A 27,250-nucleotide genomic window follows, 5' to 3' on the forward strand; every position below is an offset into this window, starting at 1 on the left:
GTGGATCCTCCACAGTATTTTAAAATTGCACAGGCAGATTATATCACGCTTAGTCACTACACTTGTTCATCGTCCTCCTACTTAATAGTGGCACAGCAGCGTATACATCTCTCGACTCGTGTGAGTAACTAAGTAGCTGAAATTAGTTTTTTAAACGACACATAAATAAATTTAAAAAACTTCGGTTTAGTACAACGTTATTTTGATGCATATGGTTAAGGTAATATCATATACCAAAATTGCACTATCCGCCTCTTAATTTTATACCATTCTAGATTTACAAACTAAGGATTTATAAATAAATTTCAATTAGATCTACATTATTTTACAGAAAATAATGTTCAGTCCTTCTTCACAATTTTGTCCACGTTTGAACATTTCGTAGAACGTACGGAAACACTAATATATTAAGATTAAGTACATTTTGATTCATAGAGCAACACGCATTTCGTTTACACGCTTCCATGTATTCCCTTTGCATCTTATAGATTCACGGAAGTATATCGGTGTGATTTTTATTTTTAAAATGTGTTATATTCGTGTTTAATGATAACAGTGATTCCTAACCCAGGATCACAGCTTCCAACTTGTACATAGATACCTCTTTTTTGTTAACGGTGCTGTTCGTATGAAGTAAATATTCTAAGTTCAGCGATGTGTTTGGAACACCAAAAATAATACTTACTCTCGAATGAATGAAAAGTTCAAATGTCGAGGAACTGCCCTGACACACCCTTCGCTCTGTGACACATTAAGGCAAATTAAAAAAGTGAATTGTAGAATGTCTGCTGTAGGAAAGCCAATAATAACTGGAAGCATTAAAGATGGTAGTTCTGCTGAGGAGAGTAAACTTTTTTGTAACATTCAGAATGTAAAAACGTTTTACCACGAAGGCGTCTCACTCAGCTCGTTTATTTTAAATATTAACCACAATCCCTGGTTTACTGACATATTCGTCAGTAAAATGTTGAAAATTCTTTGTGAGGAACCCAGAGTTTTCTTCACAGCAACATACCAATTTAATTTTTGAATTAAACAAAGTATACAGGACTGACGGAACGCACACTTGATGCGGCATGGTCAGGTTACTCTGTCATCACCAGAGAAGATACGTTCCGAAAACTCCGGGTATAGTAGTTACGCCCATAAGGTTTGCTATCTTGTTGGGCCACGATAAGTTAAATGACATAAACCACATTTTCGGACGTTATTATTTAATGAAAAGACGGTAACTGCAATATAAAACTTCGGCCAGTTGCCTTAAGCTTTGAGTAAAACCTCAGGGAAGAGGCGAAATTTAAGCCAAAGTCTGTCGATTTGGCAAAATAATTCTCCAGGGTGGTTGATCCTTTGCGATGCAAATGTTATTGGACAGTTGGATACATCCAGAGGAAATGATCTCGCTAGGATTCAGGGGGAACTGATGGTGCTATTGTTTGAGGCCTGTTCCGTGTTAATAGTTGAGCTGAGAATTCCATTACTGTCCACAATATTTGCATAACTGATATGAGTCAACTTCTACAGGTATTGCAGACGATAGAATTGTCAATTGATTGTTTGCAGTAGGTGGATTAGACGATTAGATGTTTCGTAGAAATATTGCACGGAAAAATAGAATTTTGGAAATCGTAAGAAATGTGATCAAATGATACTGCTTTCATAATAGACTCTTTGCGGGACATCCACAACTATCGCTGAAGTTTTTCATGATGAATAAACCCACTCCAATTGTACTTGATAAATCCTTTACTTGAATAAAACCTTAGAAACGGCCCGGGCTTCAGAGTATAAATCCCATCTTCAGACGCTTCGGAAAAAAAAAGGAAAAGTAAGAGGAAATTATCAAAATATTAACATTAAAAGGGGCCACTAATGTGATCATGAGGTCGTACCTCGATTGCATATGAGAAAGTCGTACCAGTCGCGTACAAAATCCATCAAATTTGTGAAGTAGCATGCGGGAACCCGTGCGGGTGGGGCATTAAAAGATACTCTGAGTTATCCACATGGGATAGACGGGGCCTAACTAATAATACCATGAATGTAACAGCAAATAAGCACATATTGCTAATCTAACACAGCCCACGAACCAATTGCGAGCGAGTTGACATGTGGCGTTTGGGAGGAAACAGAGTGCGGCCGTGTTGTTAGCGAAGATTTTTTCGGTGGTACCTCGCGCCCTCGGTTTAGTTCCGGTGGCGGCCACCTTGACGAATATGTGTACTCGGGTGCCTCATTCCGATTCGCGCGGCAGTTTATTGACCAATCTTGCTGAGGTTCTACGGCATGCGACTTTCTGGGCATTTATGCGGTAAGCTGCTTATGAGGTTCACAAATTGGCATTTTACGGCTTTTATGCCTTCATTTTAACTTCTTAAGCCCAATGGTTCGCAGTTGGTTCATAGATGACATTAGGCTAGCAATGTGCGCTTATTTGCTGTTACATACATCGTTCTTTCGGTTAGGCCCGTTTACCCAGCGTGGAACTGGTTGGCTCAGAGAACCTTTTCGTGCCTCACCCGCACTGGAACTCGCGCGCTACTTGATAAATTTGCTGAATTTTTTACATGACTGGTACGACTTTCTCGTACGCAGTCAAGGTATGACCTATGTTCACGTCTGTTCGAGCCATTTAAGGTTAATTAAATTTATGACGAATCTCTCATAGTTTTCTTTGTTTTTTTTGTAGCGCCTGAAGATTCGATTTACATCCTGAAACCCGGCTCGTGTGAACGATTTTATTCAGATAAAGTGCTGATCGAGGACAACTGGAGCGGACTTATTCATCACGAAAAATGATATCGTTCGGTGAGAAGTTAAATCGTTTAAAAAGTCAAAGAAAGGCGAGACTATTACTAAAATTTTTGAGTGGTTTCCTAAGAAAGAGGATATAATTTCGAAATGTATAAGCTATAATATGTAGGGACACGAATGTTTGTCGTTGAATTACACAGACAGAAATTGCTTTGTCTCGGAGGACCTTATCTAATGCAGAGTGAAAACTACGCGGGCAGAATACCGACGAAGTTGTCACGGGTACTTACGAAAAGGAAAGAGAAGAAACAGACTGGAATGAAATAAGAAACTCTCGAGTTCGTCTATCTTCGATAATAAGAGAAAGTTTCTTTAACCACCAAATAAAAGTATCGTGTCACAAAGACGAGGTAGTGTTTTAGTAGTCTATTTCTTAGCAACCTGTTCTGTTTAAATACCGAAACGTAAGTCCGAGTACGTTCCTGTGAATCTGAATAACGTCGTGTGCTTCCACTTGACAGGATAACGAATATCGAACTCAGTCCACGTTACTAAGTAGTGTCGCATTTTCAGTTTGATCGCGTCATGTCAAAAAATATAGCACTAGGCTGGTGTGTGGACGGCCGCTGCGCGGGCGGTGTCGGTAGGAAGGCGGCGGCCGCTCAGGCGTGCAGGTCCGAAGCGGCGCCCACGTCGGGGTCCGAGACGGCAGGGCTGCGCGGCGGCAGCGCGTGCGGGCTCAGCGCCGACGCCTCCTCCGCCGACACCACGGCCTGCGGGGGCGGCGGGGGCGACGGCGAGCGCGCCGCCTGCGGCTGCTGCTGCTGCTGCTGCTGGTAGTAGCTGGACAGCGACGACAGCGAGGCGGACGCCGAGCCGAGGTGCGAGGGGCCGGGGCCGGGCAGCGTGAGGCCGAGCCCGGCGGCGGGGTACAGGCGGTAGGGCAGCGGCTTCTGCAGCGTGGAGACGGCGGCGGCGGCGGCGGCGGCCTGACGGTAGTACAGGTCTGGCGACACCACGGCCGGCACCGGCGCGGCAGGCCCCGCGCCCGCACTGCCGTACGGCCAGCAGCCGTAAGCGGCCGGCGCGCCGTACAGCCGCTGGAACGCCGCGTAGTTGCCCGCTTCCGCCAGCAGCTCCAGGCCCACCGCCGTCTGCCTCTTCCACTTGGTCCTGTAACACGACACACAGCCTCAGGTTAACACTCGCTACCACCGATCGTCATACATTTGCGACGAATAACGAATCGATCCATTTGGAAACATCGAAGGAAACAACACGTTTACTCTTACCAATTTCTATTTATGTCCACAAGGCATATCAGAGGTTTAAAACATCATCGCGAGGTGGATTTACGTGACGAGCCAAAACATTATGAGCACTGGCCACAGCGACGTTGGACGCCGCCTGGTGACGTTGGGGGGCACGTGACGCGGTAACAAAAGTATGTAAGCCGCGCAGACACGGACGGGCCATCACCCTAGTTAAGACAGGGGCTGCAAATGGGGAAATCCATTCAGATAAGTGACTCTGACAAAGAGCAGATTATTATTATGCAGAGCCCGTGAACGAGTATCTCGAAAACGACGAAGCAGGTCGAATGTTCACGAGCTACTGTCGTGAGCATCTACGGAAAGAGCTAGAAGGACAATGAAACCACCACTAGGCGCTAAATGGTTGGACGTCCACGACTCTTCACAGAACGTGGTATTCGGTGGCTTGTCTGCTCTGCAAAGCTGGATAGATAGTGATCCGCGGCACCTCTGCCGGAAGAACACAAGGCTTAGTGCACGCACACCGTTCATCGTACATTGTTAAACAAGGAGCTCCGCAGCGGACCACCCCTACGTGTTCACATGTTGGACGGCCGGAGTGGCCGAGCGGTTCTAGCCGCTACAGTCCGGAACCGCACGACCACTACGGTCGCAGGTTCGAACCCTGCCTCGGGCATGGATGTGTGTGATGTCCTTAGGTTAGTTAGGTTCTAGGGGACTGATGACCTCAATAGTTACGTCCCATAGTGCTCAGAGCCATTTGTTCACATGTTGATCCAGCAACATCGTCAGTTACGACAGCAGTGGGCTTCATCGGGATACGGCTGTCGATCAATGGAGACGTGTCGGCTCTTCGGGTGAATCGCAATTTTGCTACACTGGGTCGCTGGTCCATAAACGCCGTCATGGAACTGAACGGCGTCTTGAAACGTTCAGTGCTCCACGGATGCAGGCTGGTGAGAGCAGTATGATGCTATCGAAGACATTCTCCTGCGGTTGCATGGGACCTGTGGTAGTAATCGAAGACACTCTGACAACTGCGAAACACCTGCATTCTTTCATGCTTGATGTCTTTCCCGACGGCGATTTCATCCTTCAGCAGTATAACTGTCCTTGTCCCCAAGCCATAACCGTGCTACAGCGGTTTGAGGAGCATTATAGTGAACTTACGTTGATGTCTCAGTGACCAAATTCGCCCGATGTAATTCCTAAGGATCCCATCTGGGTCTCTATCGGGCGCCATCACCGCGTACGCAAATCAGCGGCCAATTACTTACGTGGATTATATGACCTTTGAGTTGACATCTAATGGCCGCGTGGGATTAGCCGAGCGGTCTTGGCCACTGCAGTCCTGGACTGTACGGCTGGTCTCGGCGGAGGTTCGAGTCCTCCCTTGGGCATGGGTGTGTGTCATTGTCCTTAGGATAATTTAGGTTAAGTAGTGTGTAAGCTTAGGGACTGATGACCTTAGCAGTTAAGTCCCGTAAGATTTCACACACATTTGAACAAGAAATCTAATGCCACATACCTCCACAAACCTACCAACAAACTGCCAGATCCCCGATACGCAGAATCAGTGATGTATTTCGTTCCAAAAACGGACAAACGAACTGTTAAGCAGGAGGTCATAATGTTTTGGCTCATCAGTGTTCATGTGTTAAGCGGTGACGTTCATGAAATTGACAAAAAATAACAATTTTCAATTTGTCGTTTATTTCTTAGTAGAACCCGTCGAAAATTATTTCCCAGAGTTTCGATGATAAAATCGCATCCGAAGTGCTTGAAAAATAACAATTTTTGACGCCACCTTCCTGCCACTCCCACTCTTTGAAGCAACACGTCAATATGAGCTCGATGAACAACGATTCCGTGGATTACTTTTAAACGAACTTGAAAGGGATTCATCTAGAAGCCTGTGATATATACTCTTTGGTGTTACAGGTCATCTGTGACTCTGTTTCGTATCTTACAAACAACAACAAACCATCTGCGTAGCAAAGAGCCTCTAAAGCCACATTTTCATCTCCTACAGTTGATAGAATTGTAACTTATGATGCACTTCTTGTGTTTAATAATGGTAAAATAGGGAGGATCAAGGTATTAGAGAGAATGGGCTTTAGGATAGGAAATTTTACTACAGACATCTTGAGAAAAATAGATTTACAGCGACTCTCTGCTACTGAAAAGTTAGTTGAAGACGTGGTAAAGCAAAGAAGGCAGAAAATAAGAAACCAGAAGAAAAGTCCTGAAGGGAAAGGGGACCATCAATACAAATCTGGGACCTTCTGAAGAGATGATATAAAGAAAAAACATTAGGTAGAACTTTAAACTGCATTTTCTGAAAATTATATTTTTTTAAAGTTTATGTACCTTCTTCTCAGAATCTATGAAGGCTAGAATTATCATATTTTATACACTTATTTCTATAAACCCTACAAAAGTCGTCTCAAGAATAAATTTTGAATGTAAGCTATGGGGCAAAGTGCTTGGAATTTTGCATGAATTTTATGTTATACTTAAAGAACCAGCCCAAGGACTGAGCCTTGATGTGGCGGGGTGTTCATTACTCAATGATCCAGACCAACAAAGCGGGACAGTCTGTTTCTAATAGCTGGTCGCTTGGTAAGAGGAGAGAGAAAGGCAATTAGCCAGCAACGTGGGAGATGAGGTGAAGAGGTTCAACGGCTTCTGAGGCGGATGAAGATATTAATCTCAACGGCAAAGAAGGCGGATGAGTCATTTTCCCATCACAGTGATACCTCAACGGCAGTAAAGGCGGAGTGGAGTGGATGGACCTCAGTATGGCGGATCTAGCGGAAGAGACAACTCACTAAGTAGAACAATAACCCACGTCACGTCTGACTTACAAGAAGCGGCTACGTCATCACCGTCTCTCTGCATGTTGATCGAAGCAGCAAAAATCAGTTGCGACTGTTACCAAAGTGGTCGGCTGCGAAAGGCGTCTGTTTCCATATAGGGTGGCCTGTTAAGATCCATCTGGGGAGTCGGTCAGAGATGTAGCATCCCACGAAGAGGTTAACACCCCTTCCTAATTTACTTTCAACCAAGACATGATGGTAAACACTGAACGGAAAAGTAGTCCAGGAGGTAACAATCCTTCATCACTGGAAACAGTGATTCAACTACGCCATCGGATTCTGAAGAGCGTAAAACATCACATACGGAAGAGCCGTAGCTTCCTAGAAATTTTCGCATACGGTCTCAGAACAAAACATCTGCTAGGAGCATTGAACATCAACATTCCACTGAAGACTGGGAAACTTAAAAAATAACATACTGATACTAGACTTCAAGAAACAAGATACGGTGATGAGAAAGCATCTGAATCAGAAGACAGCAAGATTTATAAAGGAAAACCAGACATAAAGAACAAACAGAAATTCACTATGCTTGGAACAGCTTTTATGGTCACACGGAATCTAACAGAATCTGTAAGAAATTTTGCCTCCCCATTGGAGCAAATATCACTTTTCTCGTTTAAATCAGCAAACAAGGACTATACCATCAGAAATGCACATGCCCCTAACAACAATGATAACAGAAAAAAATCCAGAAAAGTCAAATAATTTTTGAAAACACCAGAAAATGAGATATCAAAATACCAAAGCACCACATAGAACTACTCGTAGGAGACTTCAGTGGCCAGAGCGGCACAGAAGAGAAATGCAAAACAATAGCAGGAAATTTTCATGGACACAAACGCACCAATAAGAATGGAGAAAGGCTCATCAACTTCTGTAGACAATGTCAACCTTTTCCAGAAAATTGTTAAGGAGAAAGAAGATCTGGTTTCTCTTAATACATATTAGGTTCATATAAACTGGATCATTTGGCACTAACCAAACAAAACCGTAGATAAATCATGAACATACTGGTCAGAAAAGGACTAGGGATGGTTTCGGAACACTTTCTAACAGAAATCAAAGCCAAATTTCGACCTATGGACCAAACCCCAAAATTAAATATTTTAATTGAATTGACACAAAATTTCTGTCAGACAACAGAAACGAATTCGCTAAAACGTTTAACATAGAGGTATGGGAAATTGGAATGAAATCAGACTAGGAATAATAGACACTGTGAAAGAACTAAAACATCCAAGAAGAAGAATGAAACGTAAGTGATAGAATAAAATACACTATGTGATTAAAAGTATCCGGACAACATACGTTTTTCATATCAGGTGCATTGTGCTGTCACCTACTGCCAGGTACTCCATATTAGCGACCTCAGTAGTCCTTAGACATTGTGAGAGAGCAGAACGGGACGCTCCACGGAGCTCACGGACTTCGAACCTGGTCAGGAGATCGGGTGTCACTTGCGTCATACGTCCGTACGCGAGATTTCCACACTCCTAAATATCCCTAGGTCCACTGTTTCCGATGTGATAGTGAAGTGGAAACGTGAAGGGACACGTACAGCACAAAAGCGTACAGGTCGGCCTACTCTGTTCACTGACAGAGATCGCCGACAATTGAAGAGAGTCGTAATGTGTAATAGGCAGACATCTATCCAGACCATCACAAAGGAATTACAAACTGCATCAGGATCCACTGCAAGTACTATGTCATTTAGGCGGGAGGCGAGAAAACATGGATTTCATGGTCAAGCGGCTGCTTATAAGCCACACATCACGCCGGTAAACGGCAAACGACGCCACGCTTGGTGTAAGGAGCGTAAACATTGGACGATTGATCAGTGTAAAAACGTTGTTTGGAGTGACAAATCACGGTACACAATGTAGCGATCCGATGGCAGTGCGTGGTTATGGCGAATGCCCGGTGAACGTCATCTGCCAGCGTGTGTAGTGCCAACAGTAAAATTCGGAGGCGGTGGTGTTATTGTGTGGTCGTGTTTTTCATGGAGGGGGCTTGCACCCCTTGTTGTTTTCCGTGGCACTAACACAGAACATGCCTACATTGATGTTTCAAGCACCTTCGTGCTTCCCACTGTTGAAGAGCAATTCGGGGATGGCGACTGCATCTTTCAACACGATCAGACGATAATAATATCAATCGAGGTTTGGCAAGAGACATTAGGTTTATTTTTGGAATATGAGGAAAGAAACACTTGTCCACTCACTCTGATTTAGCTTCTGAAGAGACGATATGATCCAACAGCCCTTCCTTCGAATGGATCGAAGGCTATCGACTACAGTTACTATCGCACACCAGATTTCCAATTGCCGTCATAAAATACCATTACGTATTGAAAACCACCCATGAATAACGTTCTTCGTAATTATGATGTAACGTTCCTACAGGTCATTTGCGTGCAGAAACTCTCAGAAAATGAAAAAAACTTCCCTAAGGCGTTGATTACCGTTCTTGATACACTCTTATTTGAGCAGACGAACGTTAAGATTGACAAACATCTCGAGCAAAGATTACTGATTGGAATAACGGGAAGACTAATTACATCTTGATGTCAAAGTTTTGTGTAATACATTACTGTGCTTACATGGGCGGCACTTCCACGGTCCGTACTAAGCACTAAGTTTACTTTATTCTGCCACAAAGAATAATGTTCAGCAGCGGCATATGCATTCCTCACCCACAAACAGTAACCTTCTCGCTAATAGAGGTAAAAACTGGATATGTGTATCCGATCTAGAACTTTAGATGTATGACCTCTCCTGTTGTTACATACAGGAAATATAATTAACAAAAAATTTGAAAGATTTCAGAAAAGCATTTTACGACTCTCTGCATTGGCTATATACACGACTATGATAAACAGAATAATGTACACGTAATAATGCTTATTCATGAGAGACAGTGAAAATGTAGTCCGCAACTGTCTTTAGTGTCAAGCCCATGGTTTCAGACCGTATTGCAAATGGCACTAGAAACATTTAGCAATACGGCCATGTTTAATTTACCTATTAAAATTTAATTCTCGCCCTACTCTGTGGTTCTGTATCACTAGAAAACGCTCACCAAACGACATGACCGGCGGACGACAGTCATTTTGATATCCCACCGTGTCCGGGGTGTCTTCACTGGTCATGGGGGCTTAGATCAAAGCGGAACTCATCACTGAAGACAATTCTACTTCAGTAAATGAGATTCCAGGCCGACGACGTGTCTGGAGACGCCTCGGACAGCGGCGGCATACCAACATGACTCTCGCCCGCCATGCGGATGATGGTCTGGGGTGTCATTTACTTTCATCCATGCCATTTATCTGTCATGCTTGGCACCCTTACAGCACAGCGATACGTCGACCTTATTCTGCGCTCCGTTTTGTTGTCTTTCGTGGCAAGCCATCCTGGACTTACTTTTCAGTAAGATAATGCCCGCCCGAACACGACGAGAGTTTCCACGCTCTTCGTGTTTGCCAAACCCAACCTTGGCCAGCAAGGTCACCAGATCTTTCCCCAACTGAGAATGTTTGGAGCATTATCGCAGGGCCCTCCACCATCTCGGAGTTTTTTGACGACCTAATGTGCCAGTTAGACAGAATTTCGTACGATATCGTTCAGGAGGACATCCAACAAATCTAGCAATCAACGCGAAGCCGAATAACTGTTTGCACAAGGGCCAGAGGTGGACCAACGCGTTTTTGACTTGCTCGATCGCCGGCCGAGCGGTTCTAGGCGATACAGTCGGGAACCGCGCGACCGCTACGGTCGCAGGTTCGAATCCTGCCTCGGGCATGGATGTGTGTGATGTTCTTAGATTAGTTAGGTTTCAGTAGTTCTACGTTCTAGGCGACTGATAACCTCAGAAGTTAGGTCCCATAGTGCTCAGAGCCATTTCAACCATTTTTTTTTTAACTTGCTCGATCTGTGAAGCTCTTTCCCTTGAAAACATCATCCAACTTTTTCAGAAATTGTAATCATTTGTTTGTCCGTACATGAAAATCACACCTACCGGTTTTCGGCCAATTCGGATAATTCCTTCGTGGTACACCTTCCTTTTTTTATTTGTCTTAGTACGTATACTGACTGAAATGCGTTGAAAGGGATAGAAGGGGCTAAGAACAAACAGACACAAAAATCACTACGTAGTTGCCAAAATAAAAATCAGTGTTATGATGATATACAACAAACGGTTCCGTTTAATCGGAGGATTACAAAACTGTATTTGAAATTTGTCTAGGCATGGTACTATAAAAATTATTGGTACGTCTTTATCTAAGTTTTATTCAACTGATTCATTGTAGTTAAAACACCGTCTTTTAAATGAAACTAGTTTTCAGAAGCGAGGTACACTGAACTCCGGCTTTGACTCAAAGACATCAACTGCTTGAAAAAAACAGTGTCTAAATTAAGATGAGCAGTGTTTTCCTATCAGCCTTTGGAAGATTAGTTGGTGGAAGCCATGCTGCAGAATACCAATTGTGTCACTGTGAGTGGGAAGTTGTTCTGACTTCCAATACATGTTAGCAAATTGGGGCTAATTTCTGAAACATAAACTTGAAACACATGAACATAGTAAATATAAATAAAAAGACTGATGTCGAAACGGACGAATAATTTCGAGCAGTTCTGTGTCATTACCGAAAGTGCTACATCAGAACCAACTTTTATTACGTGGAGTTTAGCTTATGAGGAATAAAACAGTTCTCATCTCAAGCGGTCAATCTCGGATTTATGAATAGCGAGGCTAGACGGATAGAATTACATCACAGAGAACATGAGCACTGGTTTACAGTCGTCGTCCTCCCCCCCCCCCCCTCCACCACCACCAAAAAAAAAAAAAACTGTAACGTAAATTTCTTCTAGCGTGACATGTACAGCCGATAGTTGAGTAACAGATAAAAAAATTGATAGGAGATCTTCGAGCAAGTTTAGGCACATTTAAAGAGGCGTAGAACAGTTTGTCAACTGTTCACCTTCAACCTCATCTCACAAATGCTTTCATAGCACCCTAGGCACATAAACCCATCACTTTTTGCTGAGATTAGTGCCCTATGTGAACTCCACTAAACTCGACGACGGATAGATCTGCAAGAAGTTGGCTCGTCGCTTAATCACTTTGTCATGCGCTTCCTAAGCGTTATTATACAGCAATATTGGGGGACGTGCAGTCACCATACTGCTCTCCCACCCATTGAGGTCGGCTTTCGAAAACAGAGACGCTACTTTTCTTTCAAGTAGCTCTTCGGTTGTCCTCAGGAGACTGGGTAGAGCCCCTTCTATTTTTTCCACTGGCGCTAGCGAAAATGGAACTTGGGGCTTCCGAGTACTAGCCAAACACACAGATCGTACTGGACCGTGGAGAGACCGAGCAGTATTCGTCAGTGTACAAGGACCTGTTCCAGATAATTCGTTATTCTATCTTGAGATTAGGAGGTATATATTGTTGATAAAAGATGCTTGCAGTGGTGCTTTTGTGTAATTGGTTAACGACTGACAAGGAATAATATAACTTTAATAGCCTCGTTTGAGTCGGAACACTTTTTCAGGTGGAAAAGTGTGACGGGAGGAGTCGGTGTGCGACTGGCTGGATGAACCACCACGGCATCAATCAGAAATTAATTAACGAAAATTTAAACAGAATGTAGATTCCTGAAAGGAATTCGAACTCCCCTCCTACTAAATACAAAATAAAGGAAAGAATGTTAGGGTTTAACTTCTCGTCGACAACTAGATCTTTAGAGACGGAACACAAGATCGGAATGTTTCAAGGATGGGGAAAGTAATTAACCGTGCCATTTTGAGGGAATTATACTAGCATTTCAATGGTTTGATTTGGGAAAATCGCGAAAAACCTAAATATGGATGGCAGGGTGCGGAGTTGAACCGTCGTCCTCTCGGATGGGTATCCAATTTGCTGACCAGTGCGCCACCTCTCTCGGTAAGTACAATTCCTTAATCACGGCGCCATCTTGCACCCTTACGTTAGAGATAAAGTCAATGATGGACGCTGTGCAGAAGGTGCTGGTATAATGAATAAGTAATGGGATTTCGACCTACAGCTGAATAGCAGGTCAAAGAGTATTGAATACTGTGGCCTACCCTTCTTAATTAAGATTTGTGCTGATGCACAAACTTTTGGTGTTACACATCGCGGAATTCGAGTTGCGAGTCCGTCTACCCTAGCAGCACTAATGAATGCAAAGACGTGTGTACAGAAGAGCTATGATAGACAACAGAAACATCACTTCGGAAACAGTGAAGATATCAAGGACTAATATGTGACATACCAGTACATCATAAATATTACCATTCCACGTTATTCCTCTAGAAACCCGAACAGCACTCAAGAAATTTGGATGTATTTCTAAGAGATACACTGCACAGTGCTAGTGGATAAGTCTCAGAACGTTGTTTCCCTGGCTCAGGCACTCCTGTTGTAGAGCCGTGTCAATAGCAACTCACTGTGGCCTTTCCCACGTTCTCATTTACGGCCGATAACGAGCTGTCCAGGAACATTAAGCAATAGCCGGGGTAAACTCCGTAGTGTACTTCCATAACTGAAAGTCGATTTAGCATCTATTTTAAATCGCTGCGGCTATGAATTAGCAAGAACGTTTCCTCATGGCTGATTGCTAGCTTTCATCGCTACGCTAAGCGTGTATTGGTTCTGTAAGCGTATTGATCTGGCACTTGTCCTACGCCGTGATGCAACATGTTGAGTCCACCTCAACACAGAGGAAACAAGTAATTCATGACATGTCGTCAGTTGATCTAAACAAGTCGAAATCTCACGTTTGGCCTCTCGACCTGTAGGAAAGTAAACCACAGATGTAGTGTATATATTCCGTGAAATGTAGATTAACTTGTTTCCGAAGAATGGGATATACATTATTCAAAATCATAACTTAACTTCGTGTCACAACGCCGTATTTATAAGATATTCATTCAGCAATACATCCAAGCTACATGGGACTGGAAGCATCTGTTCTTACATAATTTTATGACAGAAAAAGAAACGTGAAAAGAAAAGGACACTCCTGGATATAAGTGAATTCTTATTTTATCCTGTTCCTGAAAAGAGACAGAATTAAAAATGTAGGTATAGAGTTTGCTTATACCGGAATTTTATTTTTAGAAATTACTCGAAAATGATATTGTCCATGTAAAGAGAAAACACTCCTGGATACAAATGAATTCTTACTTTATCCTGTTCCTGAACACAGACAGAAGTAAAAATGTAGGTGTAGAGGTGGTTTACAGTGGAATTTTCTTTTCGAATTAACAAAATGGTTCAAATGGCTCTGAGCACTATGGGACTTAACATCTGTGGTCATCATTCCCCTAGAACTTAGAACTACTTAAAACTAACTAACCTAAGGCCATCACACACACCCATGCCCGAGGCAGGATTCGAACCTGCGACCGTAGCAGTCGCGCGGTTCCGGACTGAGCGCCTAGAACCGCGAGACCACCGCGGCCGGCTCGAATTAACGCTAAAACAGTTTTGTCCATGTAATCACACGTGAAGACGAGAAGCAATGTATGAATCGGACAGTACCTCAGAGTCTTTACATTTCGACGAAAATTTGTATATAATGAACCCGAAACTTTATGGCTGTATTACGGATTGATATCCAAAACTGAAAACATGGAATTCACTTCTTATCAATGACTCCCTCATGGTGCGTAACGGGTACAACGGTAATTCAAAAAAGTCATAAGGTGCCACATGTTAAAATTATGAAATTGAGGTTTCAATGAAACTGATCCTAATGTGTTGGAAATTAGCAAAAGGGTTAATTATGTTCACCTAACAAGTTCGGTTACCAATGTTTCTAAGCTGGCGTTTTAGGTAAATATTTCAGTCGACATTTAGTCTGAGAACACTTGACACAGCTACGACAGCTAAACGGAATCTGTGAAAAATAAGGCGTATATGAGATTCACGGAAGTTGAAAGCTACACTGCACTATGTTCACTATCTGCATTTAATAGAACACCAGTTTTCTCATGACTTGTTGCCAGACAGAGAAAATTTGGGAAGGTTAATGACATACGTTATTTCTAATCTAACAGAACATACGATCTGACGGTAATTGTTGCAGACTGAATTTCGAAACAGATGAACGGCAACATGCGCCTGAAACCAACAACTCTAGGGGTTCAGAACAAATGAATCCAGCCACATTCTAGTACTTTCGTCTTTTAAAATGCGTGTCTTTCAGAAAATGAGATTGTCTACTCTAAATGTCTGAGACATCAAATAAAGGTGTGTTTAAAATAGAAACAAGTCACATCCTTCACTAAATTTGGTAGGAGGTGTCGCAGAATATTTTTAATTTCGTCATGGTAATGTTATTTGAAGCACGTAATGTTTCTTGATTCCACAGGCTGCAAAGCCATCTAATATTAGAAAATCCTTAGAGTTCTTTTCAATTTTGTAATCCATTTTTTGCGAAATCTCTAAATTGAAAAGTCCCTAGCTGACAACCACAATGTCATTAAATGGAATTATTATGTTATTTAACCTCATATTGGCAGTATGGCTTATTACATGAGAGAGTCAGCGAAGTGTTATATCCGAGGGAAACAATCATTACAGTACACAATTCAGTTATGGTGAACTGCGTAATGGGTGTCCTAGTGCAAGGATGGTATACGTTATTTGCAGAGGTGATGCGCCAAGGTTCTCCTTAGACATTTCTCTGAGAGACAAGGTGAAACAAGAAAGCAGATAAAATCAAGGCTCCAGCGGAAATGTTGTCGGGTTACACCGCAAACCAGAGAAACGTTCTCCTGCGTGCTCAATAAGACGCTCTAACGGATTTGTGTCCTTGTTGTCTAAGTACATAAAACACATTTCTGTGGTGCAATGTTCACAATCATTTATTTGATAATGTAATCATTTTATAATATAAACATTAAACTCTAGCACATCCGTCACCGATTTGTGTAAATTTCCATAAAGCAGTAGCACCGTGTCTGGAGGTACTAGATCCCGTACTTGGTAGTGGAAGACTTTTCACCTCCAGATTTTTGCTCAAATGGGAGGATACAAGGTGGTGTATAGCTCTCGGTTACAATATAGTTCTACAAGGCGATAGACTACGTTTTCGACCACTCCATTATGGTTCCTGCAGTGAAGGCATAAAGTTCTGCTATTAACAGTCCTTCATCCAGAAAGGAACGAGCTCGGAGGTAACTGCGAAAAAAACTCAAAAATTATACATCGTCTTTTGATGAAAAACAGCGGATTTCCAGCGTTCTACATAGACCGTAGGATTTATCTTGATCCAGGGTAGTTTTGGAAAAGGTCAGTGTGTACACCCCCTGCGCAAGTGTGAGAGGGTACCTGCGGTGAAACGAGAACATCATTTTGCTCGCCACGTTCGTAACCTAGTTGCGTAATTCGCGCGTCTTATTCCAGCAATAAATAAGAACAGTCCGCTCCTGGAAATCGATTCGCTTTGCGGTTGACAAAGACCCAAAGCAGTTTCCATGACGTATTGTATGACTGGACACGGACGTATTTCAACAAATAAGCCAGCAAAACATCTCGCATCAAATGTTTAATTGCTCCGAAGTATCTCTGTACAGTGTTCTATTTCATTTTCTTTCTGCCCACTCTCATGTACTCGCCACCAAAACACCAAAAGCGAAGATATTCTTTGACTATAACAGAGTTGGAGTAGCGTCTAAAATATATTGTTCTAGGGAGATGTCTGTTTTATCCTGATTCAGAAAAGCTGACTTATCTTTTCGTCCACGTGAATGGCGGAACGCTTCCAAATAATATCATGGCCCTCTCTTCTCCAGTTTGTCCCTTTAGAGCTTATATTCCGTCTCCAGCAACTTCAGCTTCGACAAGTGTTTAATCTCTAAGCTTCTTTCCATTTTTCTCTTTCCTGGGTTACGAAGACAGCACAGGTAGCTATCCAAATCATCAGCCGGAATGACACAGAAGTTACATTAGTCACGGAGCTTAAAATCTAATTCTTCTGCGAATTAGAAGATGAGACGATGATAGTTATAACGAAATACAACAAAATACATGATAGCAGATCCTGACGTTAACTGGGTCTCTTACTTCACCCTGTCACTGCTGCAATTTGTATCAGTCGCTCTTATTTTCTTAATTATTCGAAGTAGTTAGCTAGGGTAACGACAAACTCCTCGCACGGATTCCATGAAACCAGCAGATGGCATACATGCGACTGCAACTCGTCATGCGTAACAAATCCTAAACCATTTAACAGATGTCCAAATGTGATACTAAAACTGCATTCTTATACTCCAGACATTAACAAAAGGTCTTACATTCCTCAGCAGACAATAAGAAAGCAAACGGTCTCAAGTACGTCAAATTAAATATCTGCGCAACGGAGTCAAAGCCGCTTAACTCTGGGGAAAAGTGTTGGAAAGAGAAAGGATGTATGCACTGCGCTCTCCCATGTTCAGCCGAGCGTACGGCACACACTGTTCCACAGGAGACACGAGAGGAACTTGAGGACCACTCACATCCTTTGTACGATAGATCTGAGTCTTCACGTTTTAAGACTGTGTTTAAACTAATTAGAACATTTTCGGAACTCAAATGGAGTTTGTAGATAAACGATCTCAAGAAAATCTGTATACACCTCGTGGCAGAAAGAAGTAATTCTCTGGTTTGGAATACGGTTGATAGTTAATGAGTTCCCACAACGTAACACGCAACATATATCAAACACTTCCGAAAGCAAATATCAAAGAGTATTTTCTCCATTATAACAGGGCAATATTCTCACCGTTGTTTCTGTCAGTTAGCTAACTTTACCTTTAGGGATGACAAATTGGAGAAAATTTTCTAAATTAATCAATTTCTTAGTACTTTATTAACTTATTTAATAAACACAAATCCATAAGATCTAAATTCCATATAAAGTTCGACAATTGCTACACATGGCGAGAATTTCTTTGTTGGCACCCCAAGTCACGCTTGATCAGCGCTGCTTTGCCAAAAGTGCTATCAAAGCGCGCAATGTTGGTCACCACTGGAAGAGTACTTTTTTCGGGTATTGTATTCTATATTTAGATAAGCAAATTTTTGTACTGTTCTGTTGAATGCAGTAGTTATTCAGTCATAATAGAGATCTATACTTATCCAAATAACTGGAAAAAAAAACAAATCAAATTCTCATTTTTCAAACAATGTATCTGTGTCAACGGTGTAGGTTAAATAATCAGAGAGCGCTTTGTATGAGGAAAGAAAGAAGGCAACAGGCATCGATTGAAGGACTTGGCGTGGAGATTGTCACGTTTCGTCAGGTCGCGTAGCCCCTGCAGTAAGGCTTCCTCGGAATCTTAAGGTGTTTTTTTACCACCAGCGTGCCGAGTTGTCGGTCTTCGCCAAATTGACAAGCTCTTAGCCCGACGAATAGGACTGTTTCCCCGCAGCCGGCTGAGTTCATTATGTAAACAAGCCAAGTATTATGAATAAGAATGAAGTTGTGAAACAGAGGGATCGTACAGATTTCTCTAGATTCAAACTTAGGGAAATAAATTGCACGCTCAGAAATTATTTCAGTGAGAAGGAATTCTAAAGACAACAATAAAGATCTTCTTTGTTCCTTTAGTCAAATATATTCACTTAACATAGAAAGGCAAGGAAGAAGTCTGTTACACTTAGCTTGGGTGTGCAAATATGCTTTTGTGAAGATACTGATGCAAAAAAGAGGTGTGTTGTGTCAGTCACGATTCTAAAATGAATGATATTGTAGAATGACAAAAGTTCGAACGGTAAGCTATCATTAAAACTGATACGTAAATCATACTAATCCTTGAAGAAAAATATTTCCTGTGTGATTTTGTTTTTTATTTTAAACTAACCCACTGTTTCAATGGCGATTAACTAAGTTCTCTCCGTTTGACAACATCAAGCAAAATAACATAAAAATATCCTTCATCTGATATCATATCAGGTGCCATACAGCAGTGTGGAAGTAAGAACTTGTAATGGTGTCTTATATTCCCATCGAATAGCACAATATCGTGCAATCAGAGATGCGACTTTCCAAAACTAAAAAGCCGCAGGCCGGCTATTTGCCATTTTAGCCACAGTATGAGCACAAACAGCGAATAAAGAAGCTGACATGTGTGATTCCACGATATTCCGTCACACGGGGGAAAATGGGGAGCCGTTATATGCTGATCTTCCCACATTGTGGTGTGCATCGTGGTACGCAGACAAATGGAAACAGGTAATGTCATGTTTCTGTGATTCTGCTTGATCATACCCAGTGGGGCGATATTATCTAATCGCAAATAGAATAAGGTTTCTTTTTTTTAACAGCGTCTTTCAGAAAAAATGACTTCTTTAAAGAAATTTAATGTAGCTGACTGAAATATATTATTTGTGGAGGGATTTTGTTAACAAGGTCTTCCTTAGCAACCACTCAACTATAAAGAAAAAAAAAATAATAATTTCGTATACGTAAAGAAAACTCGTGTAGCGTAGAAACCAAAGTTTCTCCGATATAATGATTAGAAGAAATTTTAATGTCACTTTTCCTTGCAGTTGGCATACGTAGTTTAATTTGTCCTCAGAATAAAGACAAAGGAATGTCATAGTTTTGTCGACGTCGTAGTAATTAGACACTTAACACAAAACTCACCAAGAGCAGGAGGGAAGCAATTACCATGACCTTTGCAAGCAATAATTTCGGCATTTATCTGGAGAGATTTAGCGAAGCCACAGAAAAAAAAGAATCTAGATGGTCGTAAGATGATTTCCCCCCGCCCCATTTTTTTCCATTGTCTTCGTCCTTCATCAAGATTTTCCCAAAACGCTTAACAATATTATGGTTGTCATCTCTGCTCTATAGGGCTTTGGGCATATAGAAAGAATATTCGGGAAGTAAGTTCCGATCGGTCGCGAAATGTAAACTACTGTGAAAATCCTATGAAGTTTTGCACAGAGGTGTTGGGTAGTACCTCTAGTATGCCCCTCGATCGGGACACGGCGCACATTTCAATTCTGAGCGCACAGTGAGCCGTAAAAATGTCTAAAAAACAGTGTCTCCGGTCAACTATGAGGACCTGATGAGAGGTTTCGCCCGATGTCGTCCTACCCACGTAACATAACCGTCATGTGTTTCATTCTTCATGACAATTCTTGGCCGCACTCTGCAGGGGCAATAAAGATTCTCCTGCACCGTTTTATATGGGAATTAATCACCCCCAACACAACCAATAATTGGCTCCCCCTGAGTTTCATGGCTGCTCTCATGAACCGCTAGCTACGAAGACAACATTGTGGCACAGACAGCAAGTTGTAGACGATCGTAGAGAATTGGCGGAAAGCACTGGCGGCTCGCTTTATGACGAGGGTATTGGAAAATTGGTACAAAGCTACAACAAATGTCTGTCGGAGCGGTGGCTATGTATAGAAGTAGCTGCAAGGTGAAGCTAACCATTGCAAATAAAACAGTTCTGATTTTCACAGCGGTTTCCATTTCACGACCTATCGGAATTTAGTTTCCGAATAGCCCTCGTATGTTTTGCATACATCTCTTCATGCATCTCTTCCGTTCCTTTTCATTTAGGTCACAACAACTTGAATAGTTCGCGGGTATCTTTAACATATTGTATCATTTTCGTGTGATGTCGGCTTCTCTTTTACAATGATATAATGAAGACAATAATTCTTTATGATGAAACTATGTATTGACCATAACGTCCACAAAACAAGCTGTTTATGCTTTTAAATCTTGCCGTAACACAACCATGAGCCCCGTGATACTGCTTATGAAGTGTGAGATCCGGTTCTACACTTCCATTTCATTCTCTTTTCGTGTGAGCGCTATCAGATGGCGATACCATATATTCTACCATCATAGTTATAATCCAGTATCAAAAAGAGGCGTGCTGGTAACAAACCAAAAAACTTTTCGTGTCCTTTCGGAATGTAATTGTTGCAAGTCTGGGAGAACTCTATCTTCTAATAGCATTTTTACCAACTTTAAGATAATGAGAAGGATCACGTTGATCGATGAATCTATGGAAGCTTCACAGAAAGACAAACAGCACGTACTAGTACGTAGAAATGAAATTGGAATTCGTAGCTTACTTTGTATCACAAGAAATCAGGGACATAAAACACTGTTCTTACTATTCTGTGTTGAACTTACTTCGAGAATGCGATCGTATGGTCCTTAATTTGTCATAAATTGATTTCTCCTACCCTCTGAATTCCAAATTATGTTATGAAGAGCTAAAGTAAGTCCATGATAGTATTCAGAATTGCAATGGCTGCAAATACTTACAAGAAGCTTTTGTCACATCCATTACATATATATTTGGGCTCTTTTGTCGGTATTGTTCCCCTCTAACGATGTATTGTCGTGTTATCTTACTGATAATGGATTCAGTAGATACTTAAAGTCATCTTACCAGAAACTATATGATTTCACTCGTTTGTGTACGTAAAGTGAAAATATTGCCAAAGAACTAGTCAAAAGTGTTTCGACACATTCGAAGGAAAGGAATCAGTTTAAAGGCTTCCAGTGTGTTCTGAGCTGTTACTCAACAGTTAGCTTCATAAGGTTTCTAAATTTCCAAACTGGCCGCTAGATAAAGACTAACTAATGCTCTAAGTGAGTGAATGTAATAAGATAGCTAACGAGAGCATACTATCAGAGAACTTCGCAGACTGCATTACAAAACGAAATGTGTATCACAATGACAAATTAAGGGACGCGTGCTATCAATGGAATTCTGGAATTACCTAAGAACTGTTGTCACAGAAAAACTACAGGTTACGCTAAAAGCAACAATTTTACAGATGAATAAAGTACTATTTTATACAGTTAAGGATGTACGTGCTTACGAAACGAGACTGCACTGCTTTAGAAGAAATGAACTAAATCAAAGGGCATGTAGCGCAAGCATCTCTCACGTGACATTCACTCATAATGAATGACGGGTAACGAAATTTTCCACTCTGTGTTTGTCGCATAGCCATCAATCTGAGCTTCTCAACCACGCACATTTCCACTGCTACAAAAACTTACGTTACATTGTGTTCGGGAGCTCAAATGCAAACAAATGCTGACTTTTTCACCAGACAGATGTCTCATTTCTACACGTCAACTCTATTGTTTGGCTTACGCCTACTATTTTCCTACCAAGTTAGGCTTCATGTATGTACAAATACTAGAGGACACAGGCGTAAGCTCGAAGGATAATTCTGTACTAATGTAAAAGTACTGTGATATTTTGAGCCCACCGATGAAAGTGATAAACATATATCTAAATTACTTACAGATTCAATCGACTTAAGCAACACTATCACGGAATCATATGTAACACTAGGTAGTCAGTATGTTTGAACGATGCATTTGTTAGTTAGTTTGTTTGTATAGCAGTTGCTTCAAGACGAAAATTTGAGATCTTGTTAATCTAACACATCACTACATCGACCTGCCGGCCGAAGTGGCCGTGCGGTTAAAGGCGCTGCAGTCTGGAACCGCAAGACCGCTACGGTCGCAGGTTCGAATCCTGCCTCGGGCATGGATGTTTGTGATGTCCTTAGGTTAGTTAGGTTTAACTAGTTCTAAGTTCTAGGGGACTAATGACCTCAGCAGTTGAGTCCCATAGTGCTCAGAGCCATTTTGAACTACATCGACCATATTTCATGGTTATTTCGGTGATAATTATCGTACGAGAGTTAAAGAAATTTTGAGAAGCTATTATATAAAATGTCATCTATCTTACGCGGTTCAAGAATATTAAACCAACATATTTCAATTCATCTGTTCGCTACACCAGCAACAACTCAATAATTTTGCTGTCTGTTGAAGAGTGGACGGGAGTGAAATTTATTCTTGTTAAAAACAAATATTTCACTTCACCATGGGTGATTATCATCTGGTATGCTTGGGAATCAAAGCACCTCCCCGTTGTAAAATCGAAGTTCCTAGATAAGTACTAGAAAATGTTAGTAATATTGTAAGATTTTACATATGTGAGATCACTGAGTGAAGTGTTGTACTTCTTAAGATCCTGCATATTTCTGAAGAAGCGAGTTTGATATCTCTCTCTGATCATCCTACATACGTTCTCCCGTGGTTTTTATAAATCCTACCTCCGAATGACGAAATGGTCACTTCAAAAGTACCACGGTAGAGACTTCTCCCATCCTTATCCAGCTGAGTTAACGCTCCATTTCTAATCACCTCGAGTCTACAGGACACTAAGCTCTTAATATTCCTTTCTGTCTTTAAAAAAAAAAAAAAATGTTCAACTGTGTGTGAAATCTTATGGGACTTAACTGCTATAGTCATCAGTCCATAAGCTTACACACCACTTAACCTAAATTATCCTAAGGACAAACACACACACCCATGCCCGAGGGAGGACTCGAACCTCCGCCGGGACCAGCCGCACAGTCCGTGACTGCAGCGCCGACGTGGTGGTCTCGCGGTTCTAGGCGCGCAGTCCGGAACCGCGCGACTGCTACGGTCGCAGGTGCGAATCCTGCCTCGGGCATGGATGTGTGTGATGTCCTTAGGTTAGTTAGGTTTCAGTAGTTCTAAGTTCTAGGGGACTGATGACCTAAGATGTTAAGCCCCATAGTGCTCAGAGCCATTTTTGCAGCGCCGAAGACCGCTCGGCTAATCCCGTGCGGCTTTCTGTCTTCCTTGCAGGAAATCTGGCGTAACACGAAGTTACTCGGGTAACACGTAATATAATTAGCTGTAAAATTAAAAGAATTTATGTATATAGACGAGTCTGATGATATAACAGCAAAATGACTAATTTTTAATTTCAGTTCGGATAAACTGTAATATTGTAATGAAATTACTTTACAATTTCTTTTCTAACGGCAAAAAGTGTCCTTAAGATGTCCATAGCTTTAGGCAGATTGTAACAGACTCACAAGCAATTACTTTTTTATTTCTCGCGTGTTAACGCGAGTCAGACTGCGCAGATACTGCATGTCGAGCCATTGCATGTAGTCACAAGAGATGTCGTCTGTTAACGTTGCTGCACAAAACCAACCTCCTCAGAACTGATTGACTGCTGAACGCAGTTCTGACATCCAGTCTCCGTAAAATTTCATTATCTATTAAGAGGACGACCGTTTCCAGAAGCTTTTACGATTAAATACCTGAAATGCTCGCATCTTCTTTTTACCGGGACCGCGTTTGATCCGTAATTTAAATTGGGATAAGCACGAGAGTATTAACTTCCTATTTTGAAATTTTCTAATCTTTTTCTGACGTAATCCGTCCCGAATTGTGGCGGGCACAGATTTTTTGGGCTTGTCGAACACGCTGCGTGCTGCGTTAAGAGGGACTCCTTTTATGCGACAAACAAACAGCCACTCATCGTTTAATAGGCCGCCGCTCACAGGAGCCGCCGGCGTCGCAAAAACGTTAGCTTCTCAACGCGTGGATGACGGTGCTGCTACTGATCGATCTTGCCCCGCGGGTCGCTGGAGCGCTATCGTCTGTCGTCCTACGTGCCACGCAACGTCGTGGCCAGTCACAGTGTGTAGGAACAACACGCCGAGATTGTCTGATTTTAGACTGGATCACAGAAACGTGCGCTGTCGGAATTTCCTGTTGCGGAGAGACACGTGGTGCCTCCTGCTTTAGTTCGTGTCTTCCCTCTTACGCCTGTCAAGTGAACCGTGTGGCGTAATAATTAAGCCACTGGACTCACGCTAAGGAGGAGCAGTGTCCAAATCCACGACTCACTATCTTAATTCCACTAATGATTTAAGTAAAAATTTCCGCCATTCTTCTCCCATCGGACTGTTCCGCCGCGAACAGTGGATGAAAGGCACAGGCGGATTCCATATTCATAGGTTTCCGAAAAGTATCCCACTGCAGACTTAACAAACGTACAAGCATTCTGAATAGGTTCGCAGATATGTCAGTGGCTCATAGACTTCTTAAGTAAAAGAACCTAGTACGTTTTCTTTGACAGCGAGTGTTCATCAAAGACAAGGGTATCGTCAGGGGTGCACCAGGGAAGTATGATAGGACCACTCTTATTCTCTATATAATTACTTTTGCTACTGCCTTTATCCCGCATTGTGTGAAGGGTCGGCAGGGTTAGACGGATTTGGCATGGTTAAATTTTTTTTAACGGGTGGCCAGATGCCCTTCTTGCCGCCACCCGATACGCCCCGGGACGGAATTAGTGTACCCCAGCGGTGTGGGCGTAACTAAGGCGGGACGTGGGGACCAGCCCGGTATTCACCTAGGAGGATGTGGAAAACCGCCTAAAAACCACATCCAGGCTGGCCGGCACACAGGCCGTCGTCGTTACTCCGCCGGGCGGATTCGATCCGGGGCCGGCGCGCCTACCCGAGTCCAGGAAGCAGCGCGTTGGTGCTCTCTGCTATCCTGGCGGATGCTCTTATTCTCAACATACCGGTACGTAAATGGTCTGATGTACAGGGTAAGCAGCAGTATGCGATTGTTCTCGTTGATGCTGTAGTGTATGGGAAGGTGATGCCATTGAGTGACTGTAGGAGGATACAAGATGACTTAGACAAAATTTCTAGTTGGTGTGGCGAGTAGCAACTAGCTCTCAATGTAGAAAAGTGTAAGTTAATGCAGATGAGCAGTAAAAACAAATCCTGTGGTGTTCCAATAGAGCGTTAGCAGGATGCCGCTTGTCTCGATTATAGCAATTAAATATTTAGGCGTAACGCAGCGAAGCGATATGAAATGAAACGAGCTTGTAAGGATTTTAGCAGGGGTGGCGAATGACAGACATCGTTTTATTGCGACAATTTTAGGAAAATGTGGGTCATCATCAATTACGGAAACCGCGTATTGAACATTAGTGCAACCCATTCTTGAGTAATGCTCGAGTGTTAGGGATACGCACCAGGTCGGATCAAAGGAAAGCATCGAAGAAAGTAGGAGGCGTTACCAGTAGGTTCGACCAACACGCAACTATTACAGAGATGCTTCGGGGACTCAAATAGGAATTCATGGAGGGAAGACTACGTTCTTCTCAAGGAATATTATTAACAAAATTTAGAGAATCGGAATCTGACGCGGATTTGCAGAACGATTCTACTGCCGCCAACCTACATTTCGAATAAAGACCACGATCATAAGAGAAATTATGGATCGTATGGAGGCATATAGAAAGACGTTTTTCCCTCGCTCTATTTGCGAATGAAGCAGGAAACGAAATGACTAGTAGTGGCACAAGTTAACAGGCACCACTAACCGTACGGTGGCTTGCGGAGTACGTATATAGATGGAGAAGTAGAAGATTCCTTTGAAAGGGCACAGCCGATTTCCATAGCGTCCATCTGCAACCGGAGCTTTTGCTTCGTCTCTATTGACCTCGTCTACATCTACATCTACCTGATTACTCTGCTATTCACAATAAAGTGCCTGGCAGAGGGTTCAATGAACCACCTTCAAGCATGTCTCTACCGTTCCACTCTCGAACGGCGCGCGGGAAAAACGAGCACTTAAATTTTTCTGTGCGAGCCCTGATTTCTCTTATTTTATCGTGAACATCATTTATCCCTATGTAGGTGGGTGCCAACAGAACGTTTTCGCAATCGAAGGAGAAAACTGGTGATAGAAATTTCATGAGAAGATCCCGTCGCAACGAAAAGTGACTTTGTTTTAATTATTGTCACTCCAATTCACGTATCATGTCTGTGGCATTATATCCACTACTTCGCGATAATACAAAACGAGCAGCCCTTCTTTGTACTTTTTCTATGTCATCCGTCAGTCTCATCTAATACAGATCCCACACCGCACAGAAATACTCCAGAACAGGGCGGACAAGCGTGGTGTAAGCAGTCTCTTTAGGAGACATGTTGCACCTTCTAAGTGTTCTACAAATGAATCGCAGTCTTTGGTTGGCTCTACCCACAATATTATCTATGTGATCGTTCCAATTTAGGGTATTTGTAATTGTAATCCCTAAGTATTTAATTGAATTTACAGCTTTCAGATTTGTGTGACTTATCGCGCAATCGAAATTTAGCGGATTTCCTTTAGTATTCATGTGAATAACTTCACACTTTTCTTTATTCGGGGTCAACTGACACTTTTCGCACCATACAGATATTTTATCTAAATCATTTTGCAATTAGGTTTGGTCATCTGATGACTTTACAAGACGGTAAATGACAGCATCATCTGCAAACAATCTAAGAAGGCTATTGAGATTGTCTCCTATGACGTTAATATAGATCAGGAACAATAGAGGGCCTATAACACTTCCTTGGGGAACGCCGGATATTATTTCTGTTTTACTCGATGACTTTTCGTCTATTTTGAATTGTGACCTTTATGACAGGAAATCA

General features: G+C 42.2%; 1 protein-coding gene across 1 annotated transcript in view; it reads right to left on the reverse strand.

Moving 5' to 3' along the window:
- Positions 1 to 3,416: 3,416 nt before the first annotated feature.
- Positions 3,417 to 27,250, reverse strand: part of LOC126249169 (homeobox protein B-H1-like) — a 185,653-nt gene continuing 161,819 nt past the window's right edge. The window contains exon 3 of the mRNA XM_049950825.1: positions 3,417 to 3,927. Coding sequence (XP_049806782.1) covers positions 3,417 to 3,927 — 511 coding nt within the window. The remainder of the gene's footprint in view (positions 3,928 to 27,250) is intronic.

This window comes from Schistocerca nitens, chromosome 3 (genome assembly GCF_023898315.1).
Source record: "Schistocerca nitens isolate TAMUIC-IGC-003100 chromosome 3, iqSchNite1.1, whole genome shotgun sequence".
Classification (NCBI taxonomy): Eukaryota; Metazoa; Arthropoda; class Insecta; order Orthoptera; family Acrididae; genus Schistocerca; species Schistocerca nitens.